Source organism: Bubalus kerabau, chromosome 4, assembly GCF_029407905.1.
Source record: "Bubalus kerabau isolate K-KA32 ecotype Philippines breed swamp buffalo chromosome 4, PCC_UOA_SB_1v2, whole genome shotgun sequence".
Lineage (NCBI taxonomy): Eukaryota > Metazoa > Chordata > Mammalia > Artiodactyla > Bovidae > Bubalus > Bubalus kerabau.
Window position 1 is genome coordinate 165,085,493 of NC_073627.1, and position 18,214 is coordinate 165,103,706.

General features: G+C 37.2%; 1 protein-coding gene across 2 annotated transcripts in view; it reads left to right on the top strand.

Moving 5' to 3' along the window:
- The window catches only part of FKTN (fukutin), a 55,665-nt gene that overhangs the window by 13,927 nt on the left and 23,524 nt on the right, over positions 1 to 18,214 (top strand). The window contains exons 2-7 of one of the 2 annotated variants that reach the window (XM_055579217.1): positions 1,513 to 1,714; positions 2,473 to 2,532; positions 7,265 to 7,471; positions 10,922 to 11,199; positions 11,861 to 11,993; positions 17,843 to 17,972. In XM_055579217.1, the coding sequence (XP_055435192.1) occupies positions 1,610 to 1,714; positions 2,473 to 2,532; positions 7,265 to 7,471; positions 10,922 to 11,199; positions 11,861 to 11,993; positions 17,843 to 17,972 (913 nt within the window). In that variant the 5' untranslated portion in view covers positions 1,513 to 1,609. Of the gene's footprint in view, positions 1 to 1,512; positions 1,715 to 2,472; positions 2,533 to 7,264; positions 7,472 to 10,921; positions 11,200 to 11,860; positions 11,994 to 17,842; positions 17,973 to 18,214 lie in introns of those variants that run through there. The other variant, XM_055579218.1, reaches the window with a different exon arrangement.

Genomic DNA, 18,214 nt, shown 5'->3' on the forward strand with positions numbered 1-18,214 from the left:
CTAATAGATGAACAGAGATGATACAGTGAAAGGACTGGCAGGGAAACATAGTAGGAATAAGATTTTAAAAACAGATTTGTATTTCAGAGTAAAAAAGAACTATAGCAAAGTGAACTAATAAAAGTCAGGATTAAAAGGAGAGATGTAGAAGGTGTTAATAGATTTCCTTTTATTTTTTTAGCTGGAGAACTAAAGACAAAGTTTATGCATGAAGTAATAGAGGTATTAGTATATAGTTAACGGAGAAGGCAATGGCACCCCACTCCAGTACTCTTGCCTGGAAAATCCCATGGGCGGAGGAGCCTGGTAGGCTGCAGTCCATGGGGTCACTAAGAGTCAGACATGACTGCACGACTTCACTTTCACTTTTCACTTTCATGCATTGGAGAAGGAAATGGCAACCCACTCCAGTGTTCTTGCATGGAGAATCCCAGGGACGGGGAAGCCTTGTGGGCTGCCGTCTATGGGGTCGCACAGAGTTGGACACAACTGAAGCGACTTAGCAGCAGCAGCAGCAGTATATAGTTAAAGAAATAAAGATAAACATTTGAAGAACCAAATGTTGTGTGTATGACCAAAAGCAAACAGTGAAGAGGAGGTAATAAGAAATAGAACTGTATTAAATTTACTTGTTCTAAGGGAATAGTCAGATGGGACCAAAGATGAACAGAAACTTTAAGGAATTCCCTGGTGACGTAGGGGACGTGGGTTCAGTCCCTGATCCAAGAAGATTCCACATGCCACGGAGCAGCTAAGCCTGTGCACCACGACTACTGAGGTCACATTCTGGAACCTGCAAGCCACAACGAATGAGCCCCTGTGCCACAACTACTGAAGCCTGCACACCCTAGAGTCAGCAAGTCACAACTACCGAGCCCATGCACCTAGAGCCTGTACTGCACGCGAGAAGCCACTGCACAGGAGAAGCCCACACATCACAGCTAGAGAGTAGCCCCTGCTCTTTGCAACTAGAGAAAGCCCGTGTGCAGCAATGAAGACCCAGTGCAGCCAAAAATAAGTAAATAAAGCAGTGTGTACATGTTAAAAAAGAACAAAATTTTTTATCATGACTTTTTTTACACTTGCCAAAAACTGAAAATGTATATGGGATATTTATAAAAACTGACCACAACCTACATCACATTAGACAACAGAGCTGTTACACAGGTGATGTTCCTTGACCAAAAGTTTATTTTTTCTTTGGCAGTGGTTCTTAGTATGTGCATCAGCATCACCTGAGAATGCATCAGAATTGCAAACTCAGAGGCCTCACCCAATCCCTCCCATCTCTGTTGGTCAGTTTTTATGGATATCCCACTTACGTTTATTTTTTGCACTTGTAAAGAATGCCATGATAAACATTTTTGTTCTTCCAGGTTTGGTCTTATATCTGATGATTTCTTTAGGATAGGACATTACCAAATCAAAGAATGTTCTGTTGAACTTTAGGTAACTTTTTCATGGTTAATAAAGTTGAAAAATTAAATATAGGCTTTTTTTTTTGCTCTTCAGAAATATTGTTCACAGAAAACAAGATTATCTTTTTACCCCAAAAGATGAAACCAACTGGGTTACTTTCAAAAGACAACCAAGTGAGCACTGCAAACTGATGAGTAGAATCAGTAAGAACGTGATTTTGGTGGTTTTAACTTTGACAAGTTCTGCATTTCTGCTATTTCAGTTGTACTACTACAAGCACTATTTATCAGCAAAGGTAACATTTTTTTCCTTCTTTCTCATTATTAAACTTCATTTTAGCTGTATATCTTCCTAACATACTTTACTTTTGCAGTACCTAAAATCAATCAGTTTTTAAAATCCTTGCAGAAATATTTCTTTGAAATTCTCCTCTTCATGGGCATGATAAGGAGCAATTCAGAATTGCAGTTAAAAATTATTATAATAACACACTAAAAGTCAGTGGTGCAAAGTTTCAGTTATGTTGAAATTTTCTGATAGAATTATGTGAAAATTGTTATTTTTTCCAAACATTTCATCACTCATTGGAAAGAGTTCAGTGATAAATAATTTTGATAAAATGTTAGTTTAGTATAAAGTCGATTTTTAATATAGTGCCTAACAGGGAAGTGTAGTGTTATAACTTACCTTTATTATAAACCTTTAGGCATAAAGATAAAGAGACAATGATTTAGAATCTAGTAGCTTCTGAAGATCTTATAAATATACTAATTCTAAAGAGATAGCAAAGAGTTTACTATAATTTGATGGAACTTAATAGATTCTGAGATGTTGACGATATATGCGTGTTTAATAAATTAGAGCAGTCTCAATGTTGTCCATCTTGGGTAGTTATATAATTGTAGAATTCTTAGCTCATGACTATATGTATTTAGATTATGCTTTTTAATGATTATTAGCCAGTTACATAGGTTGAACCTCATACCTGCCTTAAATGTAATGTTAAGTGCTGGGCTTTGCATTTACTAACTTTTACTTTTGTTATCTTCCTAGAATGGATCTGGTTTATCAAAATCCAAAGGAAGCCGAATTGGATTTGATGGCACACAGTGGGTATGTATGACAGTCGAGAAATTCTTCAGTTGCCAAGTTCATTTAGTTCATTCACTTATATACTTAATAAGTATTTGTTGAATTATGACAGTTTTAATAGCTAGCTTGGTGGGAAGTTGGAGTAGGTGACAGAGGGCAAGGGGAAGACACTGTGCTGAGTGCTTTTATGGAGTATCACGTTTAGTCCTTATAGACTTGATGCTGCTAATACATGTTTGTCCTCAGTTCACTTCAAAAGATTAAGGTTGGTTGGCTAATAAGTGATTCCAGATTCTAACTGCTTGCTTCCAAAATCCTCATTCATTGAGTTGTGGTGCTTCCCCAAATGAATAAATATGTGAAAAGCAGAACTGAACCAAGAAAATATAAAGAATATTTGCAAAACATGTGTCTGACAAAAGGTTGATATCAAGGATAAATAAAGAACTCCTGCAACTCAGTAATAGATTTTTTTGTTCATATTCTATCAAATTGAACAAGTGTCCTATTCCTGGTTTGCTGAGAGGTTTTTATCATGAAATAGGAATTGAATTTTGTCAAATTTTTTTTTGTGTTGAAATTCTCATAGAGGTTTCCTCCCTTTTTCTATTAATATGATTGATTAATTTTCAAATCCTGCCTTTCATCCATGGGATAAAGTATACTTGGTCATAGTATTTTCTTTTTTTTTAACTACAGGAATTAATTTTTTAGTATCCTGTTAAATGTCACTGCATCTGTGTTCATGAGGGACAGTGGTATATACTTTTATTTCTTTTTCTGTAATGTCTTTGTCAGGTTTTGCTATTAAGATTATACCGACCTCAAAATGACTTAGAAATATTTCCTCCTGCTCAGTTCGGAAACAGTTTTTGTATAATTGGCAGTATTTCTTCCTTAAATCTTTGATAGAATTCTCCAGTGAACCATCTTAGAGTTTTTTCTTGTTTTGATGGCAAGACTTTTTTTATACAACAAATTCAATTTTGTTAATAGTTATAAGGCAAGTCATATTTCCTGTTTCATCTTCTGGTAGTTTTGTTAATTGTGTTTTTAAAGAAATTTATCCATTTCCTCTAAGTCATTGAATTTTGGGGCATAGCATTGTTTATTCTAACTTTTTACTTAGTTGTCTCTCCCACTAAGAGGTAATAAAGTCCTCTAGAGTAGAGATTATTACCTCTGGAGCAGATTATTATATTCTTGGTATTTGCATAATCAGTTCAGTTCAGTTCAGCTCAGTCGTGTCCAACTCTTTGCGACCCCATGAATCACAGCACGCCAGGCCTCCCTGTCCATTACCAACTCCCGGAGTTCACTCAGACTCACGTCCATCGAGTCAGTGATGCCATCCAGCCATCTCATCCTCTGTCGTCCCTTTCTCCTCCTGCCCCCAATCCTTCCCAGCATCAGAGTCTTTTCCAATGAGTCAACTCTTCTCATGAGGTGGCCAAAGTACTGGAGTTTCAGCTTTAGCATCATTCCTTCCAAAGAACACCCAGGACCGATCTCCTTCAGAATGGACTGGTTGGATCTCCTTGCAGTCCAAGGGACTCTCAAGAGTCTTCTCCAACACCACAGTTCAAAAGCATCAATTCTTCAGCACTCAGCTTTCTTCACAGTCCAACTCTCACATCCATACATGACCACTGGAAAAACCATAGCCTTGACTAGACGGACCTTTGTTGGCAAAGTAATGTCTCTGCTTTTGAATATGCTATCTAGGTTGGTCATAACTTTTCTTCCAAGGAGTAAGCAAGCGTCTTTTAATTTCAAGGCTGCAGTCACCATCTGCAGTGATTTTGGAGCCCCCAAAAATAAAGTCTGACACTGTTTCCACTGTTTCCCCAACTATTTCCCATGAAGTGATGGGACCAGATGCCATGATCTTCATTTTCTGAATGTTGAGCTTTAAGCCAACTTTTTCACTCTCCACTTTCACTTTCATCAAGAGGCTTTGAGTTCCTTTTCACTTTCTGCCATAAGGCTGATGTCATCTGCATATCTGAGGTTATTGATATTTCTCCTGGCAATCTTGATTCCAGCTTATGTTTCTTCCAGCCCAGCGTTTCTCATGATGTACTCTGCATAGAAGTTAAATAAGCAGGGTGACAATATACAGCCTTGACGTACTCCTTTTCCTATTTGGAACCAGTCTGTTGTTCCATGTCCAGTTCTAACTGTTGCTTCCTGACCTGAATATAGGTTTCTCAAGAGGCAGGTCAGGTGGCCTGGTATTCCTATCTCTCTCAGAATTTTCCACAGTTTATTGTGATCCACATAGTCAAAGGCTTTGGCATAGTCAATAAAGCAGAAATAGATGTTTTTCTGGAACTCTCTTGCTTTTTCGATGATCCAGCAGATGTTGGCAGTTTGATCTCTGGTTCCTCTGCCTTTTCTAAAACCAGCTTGAACATTTGGAAGTTCACAGTTCACATATTGCTGAAGCCTGGCTTGGAGAATTTTGAGCATTACTTTACTAGTGTGTGAGATGAGTGCAATTGTGCAGTAGTTTGAGCGTTCTTTGGTATTTCCTTTCTTTGGGATTGGAATGAAAACTGACCTTTTCCAGTCCTGTGGCCACTGCTGAGTTTTCCAAATTTGCTGGCATATTGAGTGCAGCACTTTCACAGCATCAGCTTTCAGGATTTGAAATAGCTCAACTGGAATTCCATTGCCTCCACTAGCTTTGTTCATAGTGATGCTTTCTAAGGCCCACTTGACTTCACATTCCACGATGTCTGGCTCTAGGTGAGTGATCACACCATCATGATTATCTGGGTCGTGAAGATCTTTTTTGTACAGTTCTTCTGTGTATTCCTGCCACCTCTTCTTACATCTTCTGCTTCTGTTAGGTCAAAACAACAGAATGATCTCTGTTCGTTTCCAAGGCAAACCATTCAGTATTACAGTAATCCAAGTCTATGCCCCAACCAGTAACGCTGAAGAAGCTGAAGTTGAACTGTTCTTTGAAGACCTACAAGACCTTTTAGAACTAACACCCAAAAAAGATGTTCTTTTCATTATAGGGGACTGGAATACAAAAGTAGGAAGTCAAGAAACACCTAGAGTAACAGGCAAATTTGGCCTTGGAATACGGAATGAAGCAGGGCAAAGACTAATAGAGTTGTGCCAAGAAAATGCACTGATCATGGCAAACACCATCTTCCAAGAACACAAGAGAAGACTCTACACATGGACCTCATCAGATGGTCAACACCGAAATCAGATTGATTATATTCTTTGCAGCCAAAGATAGAGAAGCTCTATACAATCAACAAAAACAAGACCAGGTGCTGACTGTTGCTCAGATCATGAACTCCGTATTGCCAAATTCAGACTTAAACTGAAGAAAGTAGGGAAAACCACTAGACCATTCAGGTATGACCTAAATCAAATCACTTATGATTATACAGTGGAAGTGAGAAATAGATTTAAAGGCCTAGATCTGATAGATAGAGTGCCTGATGAACTATGGACGGAGGTTCGTGACATTGTACAGGGACAGGGATCAAGACCATCCCCATGGAAAAGAAATGCAAAAAAGCAAAATGGCTGTCTGGGGAGGCCTTACAAATAGCTGTGAAAAGAGAAGCGAAAAGCAAAGGAGAAAAGGAAAGATATAAACATCTGAATGCAGAGTTCCAAAGAATAGCAAGAAGAGATAAGAAAGCCTTCCTCAGCGATCAATGCAAAGAAATAGAGGAAAACAGCAGAATGGGAAAGACTAGAGATCTCTTCAAGAAAATTAGAGATACCAAGGGAACATTTCATGCAAAGATGGAATTTGCATAATACCCTACAGTAAAAACAAAGGATAAGAGACTGATTTCATACATTTGTCTCACTTTTTTATCTTTATAATTCCTGATATTCTAATCTGTTTATTATCTTGTATATGTTTTTATAAGTGTCTTCAGGTTTTTGTGAGTAATCATTTATCCTTAATTCCATGAAGCATCTTTTTTGATGGGCATACGTCCCTTTGAAGTCATTATTGCTTTCATTAATGTAGGCTTTTAAGCAACAATATATGCTATTTATTTTGTTTTCTTGGCTACTCTTAGATATTGTTTACTCCTAAGTGTGATTATTTGGTTTCCATTCTGATTTCAAAATTTATTTTTTGCAGTAGAATGTTCTGCTTACCGCTCAGCAGAATCATATTTTAAAATATCAGTATTACAGTATTATTAGAAGGTCAAACTGTATACAGGAATGGTCAAGCAGACAGTGTATTTTAGTTTGTCTTTTGCTTGGCAAGATTATTAAGCAGTATTTCAAATATGAAGAAAAGTTCCACATACAATTGATTTTTGGTTTTGAAAATGTTGACATGACTAATTTTTTAAAATCGAAAGACCTGGTATTTCCTCTCCAACTTTTGCTTGAAAAGATTTAGCTACTACCAAGGGAATAATTTGTAAGTCCAGAGTTGTCATCTCAGATACTGCTTCCTCTGTGAAGGTTTTGATATCCTTTTGATATGCAGTTAGTTAGTTGATTGCTGTTCTGTACTTATCTTATATTGTAAATATTTGTACATCGTCCTCAGTAGACCATGAACTTCTTGAGAGCAGGTACGGTGTATTATTTATTTGTTGGTTTTTTAATGTTAGCAAAGTAGTAAGCCTGGTATGTATTGAATAAGCACTCTATATGTATTCTTATAAAATTAATGAATAAAACTTAATGAGATAGATTATTGTATTGGTTTTAGAAAAATTAAGGGAATTCTTTTCCTTTCAAACAGCGTGCAGTTAAAAAATTTATTATGCTAACATCCAGTCAAAATGTACCCGTGTTCCTTATTGATCCTTTGATTCTGGAATTGATTAATAAAAACTTTGAACAAGTCAAGAATACTTCTCATGCCTCCTCCACCTCAGAATGCAAGTTTTTCTGTGTTCCAAGAGACTTTACTACATTTGCACTACAGTATCAACTATGGAAGAATGAGGTAAGATGATTTGCTTTCAGGTAATGGAATGTGTCTTTTGTAAAACAGTATAAGATTAAACCAATTTCAACTGTATTTAAAATTTTTTATAAAGACATAAATTATATCAGGAATATTTTCAGCTATAAATAACAAAACACAAGGCTGCTCTGTCTATGAGATTTCCCAGACAAGAATACTAGAGTGGGTTGCCATTTCCTTCTCCAGGGAATCTTACTGACCCCAGTTATTGAACCCACATCTGCATTGGCAGGTGGATTCTTTACCACTCAGCCACCTGGGAAGCCCACAACTGGAAGTAGATTTGTGCAGTACAGCCTTTAGTTAGGCCTTTGCTGTGTTTGATCAGAGCAACTTCTTTGTTCTTGACTCTCCTCTGTCATGATTATGAAAAGGCAAGCCATTTCATAGTTCTTCCTGTTTTGTCTATCTCCTCACACTCGAGGTCTGATTCCTCTTCAAGTTCTGTTTGGCCTTTTAAATTTTCCCTAAATTTACCAATTTATAATGTTTTTATTTCATCCTGTACAGTAGATTCGTGCTCTGAATTGGCCACTCTTACACTCAATCAGTACTTTCCACCTCTTAGGTTTATGAAGAAAGGAAATCCTACAGCAGTTAATTCTAATATAAGGAGAACCAAGGTGAAATTGTATTAGACAAGGTCAATTTAGTTCAGTCCCTCAGTCATGTCCGACTCTTTGCAACCCCACGAACCGCAGCACGCCAGGCCTCCCTGTCCATCACCAACTCCCGGAGTCCACCCAAACCCATGTCCATTGTGTCAGTGATGCCATCCACCATCTCATCCTCTGTCATCCCCTTCTCCTGCCCTCAATCTTTCCCAGCATCAGGGTCTTTTCAAATAAGTCAGCCCTTTGCATCAGGTGGCCAAAGTAATGGAGTTTCAGCTTCAACATCAGTCCTTCCAATGAACACCCAGGACTGATCTCCTTTAGGATGGACTGTTTGGATCTTCTTGCAGTCCAAGGGACTCTCAAGAGTCTTCTCCAACACCACAGTTCAAAAGCATCAATTCTTCGGTGCTCAGCTTTCTTTATAGTCCAACTCTCACATCCATACGTGACTACTGGAAAAACCATAGCCTTGACTAGACGGACCTTTGTTGGCAAAGTAATGTCTCTGCTTTTCAATATGCTGCCTATGTTGGTCATAACTTTCCTTCCAAGGAGTAAGCGTCATTTTATTTCATGGCTGCAATCACCATCTACAGTGATTTTGGAGCCCAGAAAACTAAAGTCAGCCACTGTTTCCACTGTTTCCCCATCTATTTCCCATGAAGTGATGGGACCAGATGCCATGATCTTCGTTTTCTGAATGTTGAGCTTTAAGCCAACTTTTTCACTCTCCTCTTTCACTTTCATCAAGAGGCTTTTTAGTTCCTCTTCTCTTTCTGCCATAAGGGTGGTATCATCTGCATATCTGAGGTTATTGATATTTCTCCCGGCAATCTTGATTCCAGCTTGTGCTTCTTCCAGCCCAGCGTTTCTCATGATGTACTCTGCATAGAAATTAAATAAGCAGGTTGACAATATACAGCCCTGACGTACTCCTTTTCCTATTTGGAACCAGTCTGTTGTTCCATGTCCAGTTCTAACTGTTGCTTCCTGACCTGCATATAGGTTTCTCAAGAGGCAGGTCAGGTGGTCTGGTATTCCCATCTCTTTCAGAATTTTCCACAGTTTAGACAGGGTAAGTTACATTAATTGCTGCTAAAAACAACCCTAAAATCTCATTGACTTAGTGCAAAAAAGGAGTAATTTTCTCCTGACAAAATCCAGTGTGAATATTCTTAGTCAAGGGTATTCCTGGATGACTTTGCTATAAGCAGTGCCCCAGGATGCAGGATGTGTGTGTGGCTTCCCTATCCTATAGTTCTTTGTTTCTCTACATGCAGATAAAAGAGAAAAAGCAGAGATCTTATGGGACATTGTAAGGCCAGGCCTAGAAGTGGTATCTGATGTTTCCATCCACATTCCTTTGACCAAAACACAATTTCACTCTATATCCGGAAAGGGGAAGGCAATTGTAATTGATACTGGTTAGCATTCTGTACCAGAATGATCACTTTTTAGACATAGTTCCAACCTTTAATAACTTTAATGCCTGGTATTGCCACTTAGAACTTTATTTTCCTTAACTGTAGATTAGGTGTAATATCTTCCCTGTTGACCTCCCATAGTTTCTATGGACATTAGATGAAATAATTAATGTGAATAAGCTTCATACACATTATATAAATATAGACTTAAAGAGGTGGTGGTGTAGAGTAGAAAGAACTTTGTATTTGGTTACATAAGACCTAAATTCTGGCAGTAGCTTTGCCTCTCGTTAATTTTGTCTCTTTGGACTTATGTGAGTCTTTTTCTTTATGTACAATATCTGTGCTACTTACTCTTTAAGATTGATGTCATGAATTCAACCAGTCAGTGAAAGTCTCTCAGTCATGTCTGACTCTTTGCAACCCCATGGACTATATAGTCCATGGAATTCTCCAGGACAGAATACTGGAATGGGTAGCCTTGCTCTTCTCCGGGGGATCTTCCCAACCCAGTGATCAAACCTGCATTGCAGGTGGATTCTTTACCACCTGAGCCATAAGGAAAGCCTAGGAATACTGGAGTGGGTAGCCTATCCCATCAGGGGAACTTCCTGACCCAGGAATCGAACCGGGGTCTCCTTCATTGCAGGTGGATTCTTTACCAACTGAGCTATCAGGGAAGCCATAGATGTTATATATAAATACAGTAATGTTTATTTAGGTTCTTTAAAAACTGTACATTTCTGTTCAAATGTGAGGTGTTCTTAATAATTAATACTGTTTAACCATCTGTAGCACTGGTTGTTAGGATTAAAAATCTACCCTATAGGTTAATCTTTTTATGTGAGAGTTATAACTAATAACTGTTTGAAATGTACTTTGCTTTATAGTATATCTTATTTTGTTTTCTAACGATGTATATTATGATAGACTTCTATTTTAGTAGCAGTTTAAGGCATTGGGATATAACTATGAGATGAGAAACCCTGCTCTTATGAAGCACTTTTGAAGATTATTAGAAGTTAAGTTGAGAATCACAAGTTTAATTTTAAGTCCTTACATTAACATTTACTTTGGAGATGCTAACCAGAGAACACTATAGTGCGTGAACATTCTCATTCCAAGGGAGAAATTTGTATTGATTTTCATAAAGAGAGTCTTTGAACATGTCTTCCATGCTGTTTGGTTTCTCTTTTTGATGCTTTCCTTAATTCTCCCACCACCACCTTTCCTTCCCCACCTTCGTTTTTTAATCTTCAGGCAAAGAGCAGATTAGGACAATAATACAGAAGACTTAATTCAGTATTAAGAGTAACTTTAATTTTGCTACTAGTATTTATTTTAAATATTCAAACATTTAAAATATTTAAATGTTTCTTTTGTTTTAGGAAGGCTGGTTTCGGATAGCTGAAAATATGGGATTTCAGTGCCTAAAGATCGAGAGCAAGGACCCCCGGCTGGATTGGATAGACTCACTTTCTGGAACTGAAATCCCCCTGCACTACATCTGCAAATTGGCCAGTCATGCCATCCACTTGGTGGTCTTTCATGAGAGGAGTGGCAACTACCTCTGGCATGGCCATCTACGGCTGAAAGGACACATCGACAGGAAGTTTGTTCCTTTTCGAAAGTTACAGTTTGGTCGTTATCCTGGAGCTTTTGACAGGTAAATTCAGGGTCTAAAGGGAATACGTGAAACCTACCTTGTTCAGTCATGAATTCTTATTCTCTTTTTCACATTTAGTATAAAACCTAAAATGTATTTCATGCAAATAAGTTTTGAAATGTAAATATTCAACAAGAAACAACTCATGTACATATACTCCAGGAAATATATATCAGAATGTTCAAAGAAACATTGTTCTCAGTGCCCCAAACAAAATGTGGTGTGTTTACACAATGAAGAACCATGGGGCAGGGAAATGAAGAAGCTCTTAACTCATGCTCTAGCAACAGAGATGAATCCTACAATGCTGAGTGACAGAAGTGAGGCATAAAAGAATACAAATCTTACTATATTTGTAAAGAGAGCAGACACAGGATAAAGTATGTTTGTGAATATATACTTACAAGTAAAAGTGTTCAGAATGTAAAAACTTCCAGTTATGAGATAAGTTCTTGGGATATAATATACAGTATGATGACTATAGTTAATTAACATTGCTGTATTATATATTTGACAGTTGCTAAAAGAGTAGATCTTTAAAAATGATACCTTATATGCTTGATCTTTAGCTATTTTGCTTATGTTATATTGAATGTACTTTGAAGAGGCTGCCAGTTTTCTGAATTAAGTCCTTGTAATAAGTCTTAATTTTTGTTTTCAGGCCAGAGTTACAACAAATTACTGTTGATGGATTAGATGTTCTCATTCCAAAAGATCCAATGCACTTTCTAGAAGAAATACCACACTCTAGATTTATTGAGTGTAGGTATAAAGAAGCTCGAGCATTCTTTCAGGTTAGAGTTAACCAAATATTGTACTTTACAATTTAAAGGAAATATGTTTATTTTTAGTATTTACCATTTGAGGCGGGGGGAGGGTAAAAGGAGACTTAGGTAAGAAAACATCTTTTCTGATTTGTCTGTTTCCTTCTAGATTGTTTAAATTTTTTAAGTAGATTAAACATTAACCTTAAGGAACAATTTATTCCCCAGTTGAATGGTTTGATATTTACGGACACCTTATTTTATTTGGATAGACATTGACAGGTTCAGCACTGGCCTCTGCTTTTAGTTAGGATTGCCCACAAACTTTATAAAGATGGTACATTCTGTTCTTAAAGCAATCCAAGTAGGATCAAACCATGTAGAATACATACTTCATAGAAAATACAGTTTTTCTCAGAGGGTTGGCACTGAATATGAATTTTTTGTGTTTATGAAGGTCTTTCAAGATAAATGCTACACAAAGACCAAGTGCTTTTGAACTTTACTTTATTCTGTTGTTTTAACTTTCAGTTCAATAAACATTTATTAAAAGCCAGCTTCCCAGGAACTCTCCTGACCCTGGGGATATAAAGATGATTTTAAAGGACATGAAAGTTCAGCTCTAGGAAATGACATGAAACAGAGACACAGAGAAAGCAATCAGATCTATGGTGGGGTTTTGGTACTCTAGTTTTTCCTCGTGCCCTTTATTTTTCTGGGCAAACTTTTATTTTATTTTATTTTATGGGTTCCCTTCCAAGAAAGCTGTGTATCCAAGGACTGGAGGGGAATGAAAAAAAGAAGTACCAGCTGTATCGTCATCAGCCAAATGCCCAGAACCCAAAAATGCAAGGGTTTTTTTCCTGATAGGTTGTGCTGGCACCCAAGGTCTAGACATGACAGCCAGAGTGGGCCTTCCTAGCCCCGTTCCTTTAAATCTTTAGATTTGTGCCTGAAGCCTCATGAATGAGAAGCTGGAAAACTGCATGTGTAGCTGGGCCAGTGTCAGTGGGCAAGTGCTGCCCTTCACATCCCTACCACAGAGTATGAGGAAGCAGAAGAGAAGCAGACTGGTGCTTGAATTTCCCCATCCATTCACTGCTCCTGTCTCAAAGAATTTGTTCTGATTGCCACCTCTGTCCTAGCAATTATCACAATTAATTGTGAATGTCTGTCCTGTCCATCTATAAGATGATGTGAACTTTTTGATAGCAGGCATCCTATTTTACTCACCTCTGTAGCCCCAGCATCTAGCACAATACCTGACACAAAGAAAGGATCCTGTAGTGGTGGGAAAATGCATAAAGAATAAGGTGCTCAGAATCAAATGGTTGTTTTTTTCTTTTTTTTTCCAGAACACATATTGGGGCTGCTCCATTTACTTGGCAAGCATTTGCCCATACTCATTTTATTGATCTTTGTGAGAAGGCAGTGTGAAATGTAAAATGTTTCAAAATATTGAGAAATCATGAGAATCAGTTCAGTTTAGTCACTCAGTCGTGTCCGACTCTTTGCGACCCCATGGACTGCAGCATGCCAGGCTTCCCTGTCAACTCCCGGAGCCTACTCAAACTCATGTCTATTGCATTGGTGATGCCATCCAACCATCTCATCATTTGTCGTCCCCTTCTCCTACTGCCTCGAGTCTTTCCCAGCATTAGGGTCTTTTCAAATGAGTTGGTACTTTATATCAGATAGCCGAAGTATTGGAGTTTCAGCTTCAGCATCAGTCCTTCCAATGAATGTTCAGGGTTGATTTCCTTTAGAATTGACTTAATTTCTTATGTTAGAACCAGGAAGGTCAGTTTTCAAATTAAAGTGAACATACATAACTTTGAACACTTGATGGCGCCAAACAGTCTTAAATACAATGCCTGGTGTTTAAAAAAAAAATTAATGAGCTAATCTACTAGATCTCATAGAGCAGCCTTCTAACTTTCCTTTTTTAAAATAGTAATTTTTGGAAACGTTTTCAAACCTTCAGAAAAGTTACAGATGCAATACAAATAATTCCTTTTCCTTAACCATTTGGGAGTTATTTGTTGATATCTACCACACAACCTCAAATAATTTAATATTTCTTAAAAACAAGAACATTCTCATAATATCTTAATACCAAAAATCAGAAAATAACATAAAGATTATTACCATTTAATCCTCATTCAAGTTTTGCTAATTATCCTAATAATGACCATTATAATAAAAGGATCTAGTTCAGAATCACATGTTGCTTTTATTTTCTGTCTCTTTAGTTTCCTTAAATCTGGAACAGTTTCACAATCACTTTTTAATGTTTATAACTTTGATACTTTTGAAGATTACAGACCAGATATTTTGTAAACTGTCCCTTATTTGGGGTTTGTATGGTTTTTCCTCATGTTACATTGATATTATACACCTTTAGTAACACTAACACAGAAGTGATTCTGTGCTTTCACTTTATCCTGTCAGATGCTGCTTGATTTTGATTTGCTCCATGTGGATGCCCACATCACCTGCTCAGGCCCCGATACCCTTGCCTGGCCACCACTGTTCACTTTCTTGCTCTGCCTTATGTAATGGTTCTAATTTAGAAGAGTCCAGGAAGGGAAGGAAAACAGAGGGAAGTGTCTCCTGACTTCCTTTTTTACTTCAACTATTTTCTCAATCTACCAATAAGCACAGGATAATACATATTTTTCTGCACTTGATTTTGTCTCAGCAGCAGCCGTCAAAAAATAATTGGTGCTCTCCAGTGTGTTGAGTTCCAGTAAAAAAAACCATAGAGGATATGGAAATATCTGGACCCCTAGTTCAGGAATATCTAGAAAGCTATATTCATATCCTCTTCTACTATATTGCTCTGAGACCTGGGGCAAATTTCTGAGCCTCAGTTTCCTCATCTATGAAATGTGTGGGCACCTTCTGTTATCTTGTTATTTTTAATCTATATTTTGGGGAAAGATTTGGGCAAAGGTTGCCTGAACAGGAAAGATCAAATATGACGTGATATTTAAATTAGGATTCAGTCTTTTTCTAAACGCATGATAATCCCAAGATTTATATGAGACATTTTAAATGAAAAAAAAAAGTATGTTTGCTCAGTTGTGTCCAACTCTTTGTGACATGGTCCATAGCCCGCCAGACTCCTCTGTCCATGAGATAGATTCTTCAGGCAAGAATAGTGGAGTGGGTTGCCATTCCCTTCTCCAGGAGATCTTCCCAGCCCAGGGATCAAACCCAGGTCTCCTGCATTGTAGGCAGACTTCTTACCATCTGAGCCACCAGGAAAGCCCTATGTATAACTATAATTTTTAAAGTCTATAACACATGTAAAGAGTGTATAGGTATATACATGTTTATATTTGAACACATATGAGGGTCAGTTCTAACGAATGGAATTTCTGGGAGTGTCATGTTATTAAAGGCATGTCACAGAGATGGGAATATGTCCATGCAGGGGCAGCCTTAACTGGACATAACTATCAGAGTAATATTTTTGTAGAACATAAAGTTTTCATTTATATTATTTGATATGATCCTTTCAGTTACTCTGTGAAATAAGCCAAGATTCACCATTAACCTTTAAGAAAACTAAGGTCTCAAAATGTAAGATGTGAGGTCTTGAGATGTAAGTCACGGTCATTATTGGCTGAGCATGGACTAAATTCTGAGTCTCTAAACTCCTAGCTCTAGGCTTTTCTCCCTGCAGCAGGGATAAGAGCATGCATCTCTCATTCCAGTCATATGTCCTAACAGCATTATGGCTCTGAGGATGTTTTCATATTAAAGAGATCCCGTATACGTATTCTGGAGAAAGTAACTTATCTTCAGGAATCCCTCTTTTTCCCTAGGAATACTTTTTGCTTGAAATATATGGTCCTTGTAGGAACTGTATTTCCTCCTATTGTAAAAGAATGCCTGATATTTTAGGATATTGTTGGCATGGGAGGGGCTTAATCAATCATTTATTCATTTATCCATTTATCAGTATGTGTTAGTCACATTATATGCTAAGTACCATTTGAAATTTGCATATACACTGATGGAGAGATTCAGTACCTGCCCTCAAGGAATCATCTTTACAGCCTATTGGAGGAAATATAAATAGAATCAGCAGTTAGAATGAAATATGATAAGCGAGAATGGGCAAAATAGGTGAAGGGGATTAAGAGATATAAACTTCCAGTCATGGGTATGTAATGTACAAAATAGGGAATATAGTCAGTAATATTGTAATAGCTCTGTATGGTGACAAATGGAAGCTAGAGTTATCATGGTGATCATTTTGTAATGTATGAAAATATTGAATCACTGTCTTCTACACCTCTATGAAAATTTCAAATCACTGTGTTCTATACCTGAAGCTAATATAATATTGTATGTAAATTATAATTCATTTAATAAAGAAGCCCTTGATCTTCTGTATATCAAAAAATCAAAAAAAAATTAAATATAATAATTATAGTAAAAGTATATAAAAATGGTAACTTATGAGTTCATTGAACAGATTATTTCATTGGTCTGTGTCTACATATCTAGTAGCAAACATAATTTTTTGCTCTCTAATGTTGAACTGAAGAGGAGTCCTGGAAGAATAAATATGTGTATTCCTAGGAAAATCAGAGATTGTTTTTCAGAGGGTGGAACTGAAACATTCAAGATTTTATTAGTCAAGGGCATTTCAGGCAAAGGAAACATGTTATGAAGACACAGAGGCTTGAAAAATTGTGACATATTTGGTGAGTGAAATATGAGGAGGGTGGAGATAAAGGCCAGACCAGTAGTCTAGACCTAAACACAGTGACCTTGTCTGTCATGCCAAGAAGTTTAGATTTTGTCCTGTAGGTAGTAAAGCATTAGTGAAGAACTTATAATTCTTCTTCAGTTCCAGAACCCCCTAAAAATGAAGAAAAGTGAAGAGATTATAGATAAATGACTAGTATTTGTATAGAATTTAAAAATTTGTGAGACATTTGTCTGTCATCCATTAGCTCATTAAATTCTCACAACTGTCTTGCAGGCTATAATTATTATCCTTTAATTACTGATGAGAAAACTATATCTGAGAGAGGTTTGTTCTTTCATTCTCTTATTCATTCAGGCACTGTTTTAGACATTGGAGATACAGTGATAAACAAAAGGAAGTCCCTTTCCTCATAGAGCTTATTTTCTTCTGAAGTGATATGCCCAGGGTCACAGCTAAAATGAAGTGAGATTAGACTTGAACACAGTCTGCTTCAAAAATCCTATGTTCTTTCTACTATAGTATTCAGTCCTAAAGAGCATTTATACTAGTGAATGATGAAAATATCATTGAATGCATTGTACTTCAGATATGCATGTAACTCTCTTAATTAGCCTTTTCCTGTAAAACTAGAATGTATAAAACTCACCCCTGGGAATCCTGATTATATTCCTTCCTCCTTTAACTTGGCTCTCCTAAAATCTTCTCTTTATAGTCTTATTTTAATGTGTGACTAACAAAGAATTCTGAAACCTGATTTTTATACTAGAAAAATTATATTATGGGTTAGTTTTCAAGTTTAATTTGGATGTCACAGAAATATTTCTGGTAACTTAGAAATGGCTATAGTATGCTGCTGCTGCTAAGTCGCTTCAGTCGTGTCTGACTCTGTGCGACCCCATAGACAGCAGCCTATCAGGCTCCACCATCCCTGGGATTCTCCAGGCAAGAACACTGGAGTGGGTTGCCATTTCCTTCTCCAATGCATGAAAGTGAAAAGTGAAAGGGAAGTCACTCAGTCATGCCCAACTCTTCGCGACCCCATGGACTGCAGCCTACCAGGCTCCTCCATCCATGGGATTTTCCAGGCAAGAGTACTGGAGTGGGGTGCCATTGCTATAGTGTAGTAGCTTACTATTTGTTATATCTGTAGCAATACCTTGATGATAACACTGTGGAAGCTATGACCTTTCAGAAGCGTGCAAAGGAATTGTTGCATCTAGCAGCCAAAACATTAAAGAAGTTGGGAGTACGGTTCTGGCTGAGCAGTGGAACTTGTCTAGGTAAAATTCTTGCTTTTCATTTGTCTTTTTGACATTTCATGCTCTTTGGCTTTAGGGATGAGTGCTTGAGATGACAAAACATCAGTGGTATTTGAAGTGTCATATTTATAGACAGAATAAACATAGTGCATGGAGCAAGGATTTATTGATTTTTTAAAAAAGAAATAACTTCAAAATCATAAAACAGAATTAGGAAGGCCATGTTGTATTTCCCAAAATGTGTGTAAAATTTATATCAGAAC